The following is a 14,707-nucleotide window of genomic DNA, read 5'->3' on the forward strand; positions in this document are numbered from 1 at the left end:
TGGGCAGACAGGGAGACTTCAGAGTGTTGGAGAAATATGACCCAGAAAACAACAGCAGCAGCATCTTTCACCTTATAGCAACAATAAAGTTAGCTCGTAAACTCCAGCAAATAGTATTCTTCAGAATGAGGAAATAAAACAGATCCCCACCCCACCCCCTTTTTTTAATGTGGAACAGAACCTGAATTTTGGTACAGTGATACCATAGGCAGAGACATCACACTGACAACAAAGGTTCGCATAGTTAAAGCAGTGGTGTTCCCTGTAGTAACATATGGCTGCGAGAGCTGGACCATAGGGAAGGCTGAGCCAAGGAAGACAGATGCTTTTGAACGGTGGTGTTGGGGGAAAATTCTGAGAGTGCCTTGGACTGCAAGAAGATCAAACCAGTCCATCCTCCAGGAAATAAAGCCAGACTGCTCACTTGAGGGAATGATATTAAAGGCCAAACTGAAATACTTTGGCCACATAATGAGAAGACAGGACACCCTGGAGAAGATGCTGATGCTAGGGAGAGTGGAGGGCAAAAGGAAGAGGGGCCAACCAAGGGCAAGATGGATGGATGATATTCTAGAGGTGACGGACTTGTCCCTAGGGGAGCTGGGGGTGTTGATGACCGACAGGAAGCTCTGGCGTGGGCTGGTCCATGAAGTCACGAAGAGTCGGAAGCGACTGAACGAATAAACAACAAACAACAAAACAATATCATAGGAACCTTACCACTTCAGAATCAAAGATAACTAATGGACTAGTACTTATCTACAGTAAATACTTTTAAACTCATCCCCTCGATAGTTTTGTTTTGCTGAGAATTAGAATATATGCTGTTGCTTGATAAGTTTTTTTCCTCTCTTGCTGCAGTGGCTTTTTTGCTAAAGATGGGAAGTGCCGGGAATGCAGCCTGCCTTGCAAAACATGTGGAAAAAATGCCACCATGTGCCTCTCCTGTGAAAGGCCCTTGCTCCTGGACGGCTTCAGATGCAAACCTGAGTGCTCCGAGGGGCACTTTGCTACTGATGGAGTCTGTAAAGCTTGTCCTAAGATGTGCCAGGAATGTGTTCATCAAAGTGAGTGCAAAGGTATGCCGAGAATCAAGTGAGCCATGCAGAGTTTCTATTCAAAATGTAGAAACTTCCTCAGACTGAGCTGAGCCCAGCTCTGTCCTTGAAAGTTTGTGTTGGCAAGTTTATCTTTAAAGCCTAGAAAATGAAATAACTTCCCACTGACTTTTTTATAAGCTTCAGTTAGAAGTAAAGCAGTGAGCCCCCATCATTCAAAATCCAGAAGTTAATGATTAAAACTTCTTGATATAAATCCCAGTCAGAAAGCCATTGCCAGACAGCTGAAGCCAAAGAAGGGAGAGATGTTATGTTTATGCACATCTGTATAGGTGTAATTGCACCTTCTTCCTTTTTTCTATAATTTTATTGTACTTTAAGAAAAAAGAAATAGAAAGTAGTATACAGAAGCAAATTAAAAGAACACATGGCCAACGAATTGATTAGTTACGACGTGTTAACACCAAAACAAACAAAAAGAAAATAAGAATAATAAACTAAAACAGGCAAATAGAAAAAAGCAATAAAAATTAATATACTGTGTTGATATAAATCACCTAAATATATCACATATTCATTTAATTGTTTAACAACAACACATCAAATTTTACATTAAAAATTATTTATGCTTGTAAAATGTTATGAAATCTTTGCCAAAGGGAAATGTACTGTATTATTTTTTTATTAGTGGGAAAAATAGTGTTTTTTTCAAAATGAATAATTTACACATTTCTTGAATCCAGACTTGGTATGTTGGGTAATAGTACTTTTCCAGTCTCTCAATATGATTCTCTTGGCTATTCCCCATGTCTGAAACAAGCAATATTCCTCAAAATGGTCAGATTCCACAATTTTGGAATTATAGTTCAACATTACATTGACGTCTTTAACTTGCAAATATTTACTTAAATTCAGGCATCATAAATTTTTGATGGTTAAGTGTTGTTTAAACTTTGTAACAGCACCCAGAGTCACTGTTAGGCAAGGACAATTCTCTCTGTAGTTGTTGAAAATCCTTAAAAATCATCATTGCAAAGTAATTGATTTAAAGTAACTATTCCAGAGTCAGCCCATACTTTCCAGTAGAACAACTTCCATCTATTTTTTTTCCACAAAGTGAGACTCAGCATCAAATCCCATCTACACCCAATAAGACCAAAATATGTCAAGCAGGGAGGGGGAGGGTGCTTTTCCTATGGTATAAAAGACAAGTCAGTTGTTTTCTTCTGCATCTCCTGATAGAATCTTTTTTTTTTCTTGAAAGTGTGTGTTCCTCCCTTCCATCTGCACAATGGGATGTGTTTGCAGAACTGTCCCTCTGGGTTCTACCCTCTCTCCACCCACTGTTTCACCTGCCATGAGCTCTGCAGAGAATGTGAAGGGCCAGAGGCTGATGACTGCATTGCCTGTCCTGATGCTTTCTATGCATTATACGAAGGCAGCTGTTTTGAAAACTGCCCGGATGGCACTTACTATGAAGATGAGGCTGCAGCCTGCAAAGGTATTCCTTTTTCAGTTCAACTGATCATCCAATTCAGAAAGTCCATTTGATTCAGACATTTCAGTCAAACGACCTTCAAATCAAAATCTTCCCACAGCTCTAAGATTTAGACCAGAAATTCTCTTACCATACCACAAGAGTGTGCCATACATAAGACAACCTCCTTCAGCACATTTATTTGCTTTTTTATTTAAATCATATTTATAAAGCCACTGGACTTCAGATGACTCTGAGTGGTGAACAATAAAACCAAGTAGAAAAACAATTAATCAAGAAAATCTTAATGGACAGAGCAACCCACAACCATCCCAAAGAAGCCCTACACCTTCTCTAGGCTTTGCCCTAGGGGGAGACACAGGTCTTTAAGGTTTGCTTGAAGAACAGAGAAAGACATGTTTGAATGCCTGGAGGGGATGCTGTTACCGAGGGCAGGCATTCTGGACCAGCGGTAAATTCCAAGTGGTCTTCAATAGCATGTAGAGTGTGTTGCAATAGTCCACATGCAAGATGACCAAGGCATGAGTTGTGTGAGGAGGGCCTCCCTGTCCAGGAAAGAGCATAACTGGTGCGCCAGAAGGATCTTTGCAAAGACCTTCCTGACACAGCTGCCACCTGCTCTTTGAGCAGGTGCTGAGAATATAGGAAAGCCCCTCCAAGTTGCCCATCAGCCCCATGTGCAAAAGTGTAACCCATCCCAAACTAAAGGTAGAAGATGCTCAGACCTGGGTAATCCCACAGAGGTTTAGAAGGGTACCATGTTCAATGACACTGAAAGCCACTGAGAGATTCTCCAGATGTATTGGGACTGAATCTTCTGGAAATCCCAGCCAACTTGGTCAAAGACTGTAAATTTCAGGAGCTGAAATCTAAACACCACCAGAGGATGCCAGTTTAGCAGAAAGCTGCAGTTAACCGTAAAAGGCTACTTTCAACCCAAAAAACTCCCACAATGTAAGTTGTTGGAGTAGCTGGTGCCCTACCTTTTGTAGGTCATTTTACAGTTCTCTTCCTAAAGATATCCTTTATTCAACAGGCTGCCCAATTTAACAATAAAGAGTTGTAAGTAGGGAGAGGAGGTTTGAAGTTAGGGCTGAGCAGGTCCAAAGCTCTCCTGGCCACAATCTTCCCTGCAAGGGGAAGATGCATTTCTATTTAAATCAGAGTATTTCTGTCTCTGCATCTGCACATATACATCAGGACATACACATTTAATGCAAATATTTATCTTCTTTGTCCTTTTCTTTCTTGGTAATGGGTTTCTTTTTGTGTGTGCAGTGCTTTTCACATGATTACCTGATATATAGATCTGGCCTTGCCTTTTGTTCTGGGCATAAGTCTACACTGGAATTGGGTGTGGCTGTCTGGTACACTCCTTTAATCCTAAATCAGGTTTGCAGATATCATATGGGCTGTCCAAGATGTCTTGCTTTATCTCTGGTAACAATGTGGGACTTGCACATTTTTGATAGCAGGTAATTCTGGGGGGCTCTTTCCAGAAGGCTTGCTCGGTGCTGATGTGGATATTTGCATTTCCCAGGCTTCAGGCTGATCGGTAATGCTTTATGCTGCCTTTATCTGCCATTTTCTATTTCATTAGATGCTTATTACATGCTACAAGACGTAATTCTAAGTTGCATCAAAAATACTATTAACGTAAATGTGTTACATGCATCCTTAAATCTGAAAATTAAAATACCTTTGCAATTTCCAAAAGTATTTTTCAGAATGTGTGATTAGTACTGCATACTTCCTATAGTAATTCAGAAAGAAATAACTTTGCTTCAGATGCAGTCAGTTCTTGTTAATGTGGTTTCATGACCAGCAGAGGGACAGTATTCGATGGTCATCAGATTAGTCAGACTTTTCAGAAAAGCAAGGTGTTGTCAAGTCAAATACCTTCTGAATTAAGGTATGGGAAGGCATAAAGAGAGATAATTAGTGTGATCATTTGTGTAGATGATTTTCAAAATATTGCTGCTAGTCTGTGAAAAGGACATAAACTTCTGAGTTTAGGTTTGATTAGATTACCTTCTATATTCCGAGTTACGGAAAACTTCTATTTTCAAAAGTGATTTTCATTAAGCTAAATACAGAGGAAGGTGCTAGAGAAGAGAGTTTATTAACAAACATGTTTCATAATCACCTGATGATAACAGTACTAACTGGGGCAACACATGACATGAATCTCATTTGACCAGCATATTCACTTCATGTATGTTATTTTCCACAGATATGAATTTGCAGTTCTCCACTGAGGAGGGCAAAACACTCAAAAACCAAATGGTGACATTTTTTTGCTTTGTTGCTTTCTAGACTGCAATGAGACGTGCCGAACTTGTTCATCTGCCACAAAGTGCCTTTCCTGCGAAGAAGGTCTGCTGATGACCAGCTCTGGCCTCTGTGTAATCCCTCAGTACTGCTTGCCCAATCAGTACTACGACAGAGAGAGCAGGACATGTAGGCATTGCCACAAGGACTGCTTCCATTGCAAAGGGCCAGGCAGTGCTCAGTGTCTCAGCTGCCCAACTAGCTGGCATCTTCTCAGTAAGTATTTGGGCTCTTGCCTTGTCTCTTTCATCTCTGTAGGTGAACAGCTGCCACTGTTAGATAGCTGAGGTTATACAACTTGCTAAGCTATGGTTTATTTAGCCGTGCTTTGTTAAGCAGCCACAAAACCTGGGGAAACACATAAAATTAAGCCACAAAACATGGTTTACACATTACAGTGGGTGGATTCACCCACCACACTAAGCAAAATCAAGACTTAAAACCAGCAGCATCAGATCAGTAAACTAGAATATGGGGTATGGCCATGCAAACCCCACCGCTTCTGTATCTTTGTTGACATTGCATGCATGTTCACAAGGGCCAGGGCATGTATTGTGATGCTCTATCCACCATTCTGCCAATTTTGATCCATCCTCAAGAACACTTCTTAGCACAGGACCTCAGAATTTCTACAGGGAAGCCTCAATAGTCAATTGCCATGATTCTAAGCAATTTCCATTCACAAGCCATGTTTATACAACATACTAAGCATGCTTTCCTCAACCATGGTTTATTGAATAACCACAGTTAACAGATTCACACAACATACCAAACCATAATATTTAGTTTACAGATCACACTGGCTGAAATCACGTAGCGCAAATAAGCAAAGCCCCATTCAGTAGTGTGAACCCAGCCATAGAATGAGGAGGCAATGCCCCTCTCTCTGCAGCTCCTCGTGCATTCTTGAAATCTGGTCTGGAGAGAAGGGAATTCTGTTGTGTGAGTGAAAGTTCACTTGCACAACACTGGATTTCATCCTACTTGAGGAGGCCCTGGGAGGAGAATACCCTTAGAGGACTAAAGTATTGCTTCTTTCCTGTTACTCACACAGAGGTAATAGCATGTGGCAACTCAGTCACTGATCAAATTGAGAAAAGTTACGTGGTTGATCCAAAGAATTTTAAATGAGCTATGAACTTTTCCCTGTGTCCCTACTACAGACTGTATTTTAATTTTGTTCGGTCACCCCGAACATTAGCTTATCTTTTGCTATTTTGCTATAGATACAACCTGTGTCAGTACCTGTCCTGATGGATATTATGAAGATACTGATTCCCAATGCTACCCTTGTCACAGGACCTGTAAAACTTGCCATGGGAAACACAGCACCCAGTGCCTTCTCTGCCCTCTAAACTGGTACAGGCAAGAAGACCGATGTGTCCAGAACTGTATAACTGGGTAAGATCCTGGAAAGGGAAAAAGGGTGTGTGTGTGTGGAAGAGGTGGACAAAGTGGCAGCATCAGGGAGGAGAAAGAGAGAGACACAAGCAGTGAAGAGATTAAGGCTTTGACAGACAGCTACCGTAAGGGTGGTTAGAATATCAGCTGAGGACAGGGCTCAGGCAAGCTGGATACAACAACTCTCCTTAAGGACACCTTAAGGACACCTGTGCTAGGATGGACATCAGATTCAATAGACTGGTTGCCTTCTATACCTAATGTATGTAAATGGAGAAAGCTCCATCTTGTCAAGCCCTACTATTATTTAACAATACAGCTTTACAAAATACAAAATGATCTGACATAAATTATCCCTTTGTTTGTAATGCAATTGTTCAGCTCTACTCAACTCGACTCAGCTCAGCTCGACTTTACTATTTTACTGATACAGGTATTATGCCAGCAGCGTCGCTGGAACTTGTGAGAAATGTCACAAAAGCTGCCAGAAATGTTTAGGGCCTGCACCTACAGAATGTTTATCCTGTGCGGAAAATTTCTTCCTGCTGCGCTCCTCCAGTGAATGTCTCTTCTCCTGCCCTGAATATTACTATGCAGATCTTGATACTCGTACTTGTGAACGGTGCCATCCAACTTGCCATACTTGCAAAGGTAAGTTCAAGCTCAGATCTCTATGAACAGGCTGAAGTCACATTTTGTTTTAACTCTTAAAATAATTTCCTTGGTTACTCTATATACATGAAAGAAATCTCTGAGTGGAATATTGAATTAGAACACAATACCAATTGTTATATTTCTCTTTAAATTACTTGTATTTATTGCCACGTAGATATCCAAAAAGTGAAACAGGAATCACACACCACTTAGTTTGTGAGTAGTCCCAATTAGTCAATCATCTGTATAATTATTTGTGCATATCTTAAATTCCTTCAAATCTTTAGCATTCTGCAATTCTTTAAGTCCCTTTTATTCTTTAGCATCACAGTTTAAACCAGGGTGTCATAATCCTAAACACCACCATCATCACTTCCAGCATGTTCAGACATGAAACAACGATCAAGGTCATTTGCTTCATTGGACAGGTTAAGCCATTGGTTTTCAACCAACAAATGAGAGTCACTGCTTCAGCCTTCCCCAAACCAATGTCTTCCAGTCATATTGGGACTGCAACTCCCAGAAATTTTACATAGTCCATGGTCTCAAATGCATGTTTGGACTAGAGGGATTCCATGCCTGCAAAGGTCAAAAGTTACTAGACTAAAGCACTTGCTGTATGAATTGGACAATTTCCTACAAATTGTATTTTTAAATGATGTTTTTCCTTTTAAGGGAAGGGAGAAACTGAATGCACAACCTGCGTGACAAGTTATCGTTTCTTAGCTGGAATCTGCAGCTCACTATGCTTACTAGGAGAATACCAAATCTCAGAGGTACTTGCTGCACAGAATTTTAAAAAAACTTTATTGATTTAATGCAATTATATGATAAAAATGAATTTTATCATTTCTTTTGAAACATTGTGAAGAGTACTCCGCTTTCTATTAATTATTTTCAACATTCATATTTCTGCTTGCTAATATATAAATCAACTAACCGAGAAACGGCAATTAGATTTAAGAGTAGAGGTACGATTTAGTCAGCTTCTAAGTATGCAGGTCATTTAGCTTCTATGCTCTCATATGGGTCTCCATCTTTAGTACAAAGTTAATAATAGGGCAGAATGATGTTTGCATATTTCTGCAATAGTGTGAGCAGGAAACATCTTTATAGCCTCTTCTGACAAAACCAATTCTACTATTCCAGAACAGTAACTGTATAAGTCTCTGGAAAAACCATGCATCATTCAACAAAATAGTACTGTGTTCCTATATTCAAGGGGTGGATTTTATTACTAGAGGAACAGAGCAGTTTACATCTTAAATATATTTTCATATGTCACTTTGAGAGAAATTGCAACAGTCAATATTGTAAGACCCTCTTTAAGTGGGGAAAGTATCACAGAAAAGCAGGTAGCTTTTTCACACACACACACACACACACACACACACATCTCTGTGAATGCCCCTGATGTTAAGCTTGGAATTAGAGTCTAAGAGTTGCACAGAGTTTAATAAATAGGTCATGATATGATAGCTGGTGATGGAGATGATTATCGTTGTTTCTCCTCCTTTTTTCCTTTTTGGGATCAAGGCTAGCCAGGCTGGGTTTTAACCTTGTACTATGACAAAGTTTGTTAAACTGATTTTTTTAAACTAAGCCATAATTGATTCATACATAAAATGAAGCCATAAATGTCAATTTACAAGTCACAGTGACCAGATATATACAACATGCTAAGACAAAGTAAAATACATCCTATGATAACTTTATGCAATATGCTAATTTAGCAATAGCATTGTCAGTTTCCCCTGGAAACATTAACCGAAGCCCATCTTCCTTTCTGTTTTTCGTTGAATGCAAGGTAAAACCATCAAAATGTGAGAAATGCCATGATTCTTGTATGCAGTGTAAGGGACCTGGTCCCTTCAACTGTACTGCATGTCATCTTAACATGGAACTTTATGTTGACGAGTATCGATGTGTGCCATGCTGTAAGGATGCTGGATTGATGCAGACTCAGGAATGTTGTAACTGCACTATAATGTCAGGTAACAATAAACAAAAGAAGTTGGCAGGATATGTTTTGTGATTACTTTTTAAACAATAGGACAGGTCTTGTTACAGGGTTTCACATTCTTGTAAATCTTGTTTTCTTGCACTTGCATGGTGATGGCAATAATAGCTTTAGAAATCAGGTTTCAGATGGGAAACTTGCTATTATGGAAGCATAATTTTTGGCTGGGCCTACCTGACATTCAGATTGCTGTTATTTCCACATTGTGTATATATTTTCAAAGAAGGAGAGATACAACTATTTAGGAGAAACCAATAGGACATTTATGTATTAAAGCAATGGCAGCTGCATGATATGTAAAACAGCAGCCTGTGAACCAGCAATGACAGCTCCATCAAAAGTGTTTTCCTGACACTTGTTTGGGAGCTGGTTTTGCTTGTAATTTGAGTTTTGTTGGTTAACGCTTGCTTGCACTACAAAGATACAATTATGTAATCTAAGTTCATCTAAACCAGCAGGATTTATTTAAGCAAAAATAGGTTAGGATAAGCCCTTGCCTAACTGAAAACTTCACTGGGCCCACTGTACAAGCTCAGTACATAAAATATCTGAAATTGCCATTGTAAGAAAGCTGTGGATTCTGTGGGACAGATCCAGTTAGCTCCTTCATATGAACTTCGGCAAAAGCCTGATTATCATAGTCTAGGACTGCATATGTCATTTCGGAGGGGTGGGGGAGGTATGGCTCATGTTTAACATCCATTTCATTTTACTGCTGCCCAGTATGAGCCCATCCTAACTCCACCATCCTATATTTGTGGCTTTGATTTTTCCTACCCAAATTTAGGACTTTGTAGTTGTTTGTATTGAAAATCATCTTGCTAATTTCTGCTCATTGCTCCACCTTGTCAGGATCCTCCTGAATTTTGCTATTGTCATCAAATGAGTTTGCTACTCTACTCTTTCCCTTTTTGTGTCATCTGTAGATCTGATGATCATATTTTCTATCCCCACACCCAAATATGTTGAACAGTGCAGAGTCTAGCAGGGAGCCCTGTGATATGCCCCATGACACTTTCCCTAGGCCGAAGCAAAGCTATAGCTGTATTGCTTTTGATTTTTCAACCACCTCTGTATCCACATGATGGTAGCATAGTCCAACCCACATTTTGCCGCCTTCTCTATGAGGATCACATGGGAGACTTTGTCCTTCAGGATTCTCAAATGTAACTGGTTCTGTCCTGGAAACATGATTACCTTCTTCGTAACCAGGTGCTCCCTAACCATCTCTTTACTTACCTTGGGTTGCTGCTCTTTTCTTCTGTCAGTTTTCTGCTTAGATCCATTTGATTACAATTCCTGTTTGGGAGAAGGCTGAAGCAAAACAGGAGTTGATGAGTTTTGCCTTTTGCCTATCACTTGTTACTATCTTACCATCCTCTCCAAGGAACAGGGCTCACCCCTTCCTTTCTCTTCCTTTTACCATTAACAGAGGGGGGAAAGCCCTTTTTGTTGCTTTCCCTTGCAAGGCTAATTTTATGCTTTATTCTTTGCAATTTTATTTCTGCTAGTACATTTTCTTGGTGATTACACCCATCTTCCATTTCTTATAGATGTCGCTTTTAACTCTTAGCTCATTTGCAAACTATCTGTGCATCCACAAGTTTCCTAAACTGCCTATTTTTTCCAATTGGAATGGTATGTGATTCTAGTAACTTACGTTTTAGAAGTTCCCAACCCACCTGCAGTCTTTGCCATGAGGATTTCTGTCCATGGGCTCCTGCTTCTCCAAGTTTGTTAAAATTGGCTCTCTTGAAATCTGGTGTGCATATTCTGTAAGTTCTCTGGGGCAGAATTTGTACCAAAGCTGGCACAGTCACTTCTTCCCAAGGTTCCCACTGTTTTTCTCTGCAATGGGAACAAGACCACTGAGGAATTATAGTCCTGGCTGAACTGATTTTCTAACAGATACCTAGGTAGTTGAAGTATGTCATTGTTGTTATATCTTTCCTCCCAGAAAGTTCTGTAATCTGATTCCAAGAGGGAATAATCTAGATCTTTTGGTTTGGCTTGGCAGTGTATAGCATATGCAACAGACAGTCACTCATGCCCTGGTCACCTCACGATTAGATTATTGCAGTGCACTCTACATGGAGCTGCCCTTGAAGACCCCTCAGAAGCTACAAGCTGGTTTGAAATGCAGCAGTGTGAGCAGTAACAGGCTCCTCTTGGTGTGCCCATGTGCCACCACTGCTATGCGAGCTGCATTGGCTGCCAGTTGGCTTCCAAGTGGAATTCAAGCCCTGCATGGCATAGGGCCTGGATATCTGAGAGACTGCTTATCTCCAACTGCCTGTCCAGTACATTCCAGCAGAATGGGTGTGCTTGAGGTCTTGTGGGACCTGGGATGGGTGCCTTCCTTGTTGCAGCCCCCATGCTCTGGAAAAGCATCCCTCAAAAATAAAGATGGCACCCTCTCTCCTGGGGGTCTGGAAAACTTGTAAACCTGGCATTGGTCCCAGGGCTGGGTTTGATGTTTATTATTTGTTCAATGGCCGGTTGTGTTTTGTTGTTTTTGCTGTCCACTAGATGATTTTAGTCTGGGCTGCCTGTGTGAATCAAAGTTTTTAGCTGTTTTTATGTTTTCCCTAGTTTTGTACGCTGCCCAGAGTCCACTGGAGTTGGGCAGCCAATAAATTTAAAATAATAACCAATATATTCATTAATTATATTATTATGATTATTATTATTTCCCCTTCCTTGAATTCAAACCCAAGTGCTCTCACCTGGACCTTCATCTCAGAATTCCTGAATTTCAATAAGTGTGCATGTCTTTCACACATAATGCCACTCCTCATCCCTCTTTACCTGACCTATTCCTTAAATTATATTCATTCATCCATGCATTCTGTTCAGGAGTGTCATCCCACCAGGTCTCAATGCCTACTAAATCATATTTATCCTCCTACATTAAAACTCCTAGTTCTTCCTGTTTGTTCCTCTAACTTAGTGTTTCTCAAACTTGGAAACTTTAAGATGTGTGGACTTCAACTCCCAGAATTCCCCAGCCAGCATGAGTTTGAGAAACACTGCTCTAATACTAAGCATTTACGTACTGATGGGGTCATCTAATTTGTTCCTATTCCTTCCAATGTTGATATGCTCATTATTGGGTGCCTTCACTTTTTGCATTATCTGTCAGTCCCATGCTCAGTAGTTGGTATCACAGTATTTTCAGGGATCTCTTCTCCCTCCGCCACAAAATTCAGTTTAAAACCCTGAAATCTATTCTGAAGATTCTATCCTGAAGTTCCAATGTAGAAGAGTTGTCCTTGACAGGATTGGGCCTTTTTAGCATGTTCCTCCATCTGTCTGCCTTCTGTACCTGCTTTCTTCTTTCTTCAGGGAGATTTCTTGGTATTGTTAACCAAAAACTCTTTCAATCTTCAACTCAAGAATTCCTCATCTTCTCTGATGAGCTACATTCCAATCACACATAATGGGCCATCTGCAGCCATCAACAGCAATAAGTCAGCAGTCTCTCTCCCTCTGATCTTCTATATTCTGCCTTCTCTCTCTTCCTTCTTCTCAACTGAACTTTCCCACTGAACTTCTCTGTACTCTCCCTGTTGACCCACTCAGTGAACAAGTGAGCAATTACTTCTATAGAGGCAGAGAAAAACTTTTCATTTTTGAAATTCTATTCTCCTTGCTTTTTGTCCTCTACGCTTTTACAAAACTGCTTAGCCAGCTACACAAAGAAACAAAATGACAACAATCCCCACCTACCCCGGGGAATATCCTGCACTTTGCTCCCTAACCTTCAGCTAGTTATCTATCTGTGAGAGGACCTGTCCTCTTAATCCTAACATCTGCACTTATCCAAGAGTCTTTGGTGAAGGACCTGATCAAAAGCATTTTCAAAGTCCAAATATCCAATATCAACTGGATCTACATGCCTGTTCATCTTATCAAATAACTCCCACTATCCCCTGCCTTTCTCTACCTCTTCTGGCAAGGCAAGGAGGGAACAGAACGAGAAAATGCCTAAACTGCTGATGCTGAGCTTGCTAGTAGCAGGCCCCCAGTCCCTGGCGATCCTTGAGGTTCCTCCTTAGTCATAAAAGACAGATGTGAGGAATCACCTGGGCAGCTCAGCATAGCTGGCATTGGTTAGTGGCAGCTACCAGTCTAGGGTGTCCATTAAGATGTCCTAAGAAATGGAAGACCATGATCCTAAGACAGGAGGACCATGATGAAATAAAGGAAGACCATGATGAGGAGTGACTTTCTAAAAAACAACTAAATGCACTTCCAGCTAAAAAATAACACAATAATAATAATAATAATAATTTATCAAACTTTATCACCACCCATCTCCCCCACATGGGGGGACTCTGGGCAGTTTACAATAAAATAATAAAATAATAAAGTTAGATGTGCACTCACCAAACTTTACAGTCTAATGTTGATATTTATGCAGTTTCCTGACACTGTCTAGCAGTTTTCTGTTATTTGGCAAAATTTTGAGAACCCTTTGCCTTGCTGCTAAGCTCCACACCACAGGGATACAAGAGGGGAGGAAAGTTGGTTGATCTTAAAATCACTGCTACCACAATGTTCTTCTCAACATGGCTCCATAACAAGGCCAGCAGGGTAACTGCCCTCCCATAAGGGCAAAAGTGGCTGCTGCTGCTGCTGATTAGAACAGTGGCAGCAGTGCAGAAAAGTTGCTCCAGATGACGTGTGGTGAGGCCAGATCTTCTTCTGTCCATAGGGCAATGGCAGTCCCTAAAATGCTGCCAGGCTACAAGGAGTTGGAAGAGGAGGCAGGCACTAAGGGAGACTCTCTGCCTCTACCTGCCAATAAATAAGAGGAGGGGGAAATGTGGGGGGGGGACAAGTACAGCAAGGAGAAAATCAGCACAGAGGTAGTGACAGGCATCATCAGCCACACTCTGCAACATGCAGGGAATAGGCTATGTGTTTTTGCATGCCTGCATTAATATATTACAGACTTGTTTATAATTCTTTTTTAGATGAGTGCATATTAATAGCTCCTAACTTGCCAGAGAAAATGAGAGGCAAAGCTGCGGCTTTGACAGCTGCCTTATTCATTATGTTGAGTTTCATCATTGGAGCTATTGTTTTCGTGTGGAGAAGACTGCGAGCCAGACCTATGCCTGTTAACCAGCATGGATATAAGAAGTTGGCAGATAATGCAAACTCACTCAGTTCTTTCAAAAGCAACCAGTACCAGAGCACCAGCTGCCCAGAAAATCAAATGAATGAATACAAGGACCGGGATGATGATGATGATGATGACGACGACGACAATGGTATCGTCTATATGAGCCGAGATGGCACTGTCTATCGTAAATTTAAATATGGACTTCTGGAAGATGATGATATAGATGAACTGGAATATGATGATGAAAGTTACTCCTTTAGATAACCCACTATTCATACGAGTGTCATTGCATCTCTCATGCCTTGCTGAATAAGTTACATGAAGATGATGAATATAGTACACGTTCAGAATCTCACCTGAATGATACAAATAACCACTTACTACCTATCCGCAATTACTTACTATTTGGCAGAACAAAGCAATCAGCCTTCCATCATATGCAAACCATGGTAGGTTACCACTTTTGGTAAATGGTTATCTATCATACATTTTTCAAGTAGTGTTTCCTCCTGCATTTTTAAATTAAAACTATATCATTCAGATCATGAAGCATTTGTCGGATAGAAAATATCTAAGATAAAACTGAAATCTCTTGAATTAAATTGCCCACCACT

General features: G+C 40.5%; 1 protein-coding gene across 1 annotated transcript in view; it reads left to right on the forward strand.

The window, feature by feature from the left end:
- The window catches only part of PCSK5 (proprotein convertase subtilisin/kexin type 5), a 236,536-nt gene extending 222,050 nt beyond the window's left edge, over nucleotides 1-14,486 (forward strand). Inside the window, exons 30-37 of the mRNA XM_063295160.1 lie at nucleotides 862-1,079; nucleotides 2,323-2,559; nucleotides 4,873-5,103; nucleotides 6,114-6,288; nucleotides 6,722-6,939; nucleotides 7,618-7,718; nucleotides 8,750-8,936; nucleotides 13,942-14,486. Of these exons, the coding sequence (XP_063151230.1) occupies nucleotides 862-1,079; nucleotides 2,323-2,559; nucleotides 4,873-5,103; nucleotides 6,114-6,288; nucleotides 6,722-6,939; nucleotides 7,618-7,718; nucleotides 8,750-8,936; nucleotides 13,942-14,357 (1,783 nt within the window). The 3' untranslated portion in view covers nucleotides 14,358-14,486. The remainder of the gene's footprint in view (nucleotides 1-861; nucleotides 1,080-2,322; nucleotides 2,560-4,872; nucleotides 5,104-6,113; nucleotides 6,289-6,721; nucleotides 6,940-7,617; nucleotides 7,719-8,749; nucleotides 8,937-13,941) is intronic.
- The last annotated feature ends 221 nt before the right edge of the window (nucleotides 14,487-14,707 follow it).

The sequence above is a fragment of the Candoia aspera genome, chromosome 2 (genome assembly GCF_035149785.1).
Source record: "Candoia aspera isolate rCanAsp1 chromosome 2, rCanAsp1.hap2, whole genome shotgun sequence".
Taxonomy (NCBI): domain Eukaryota; kingdom Metazoa; phylum Chordata; class Lepidosauria; order Squamata; family Boidae; genus Candoia; species Candoia aspera.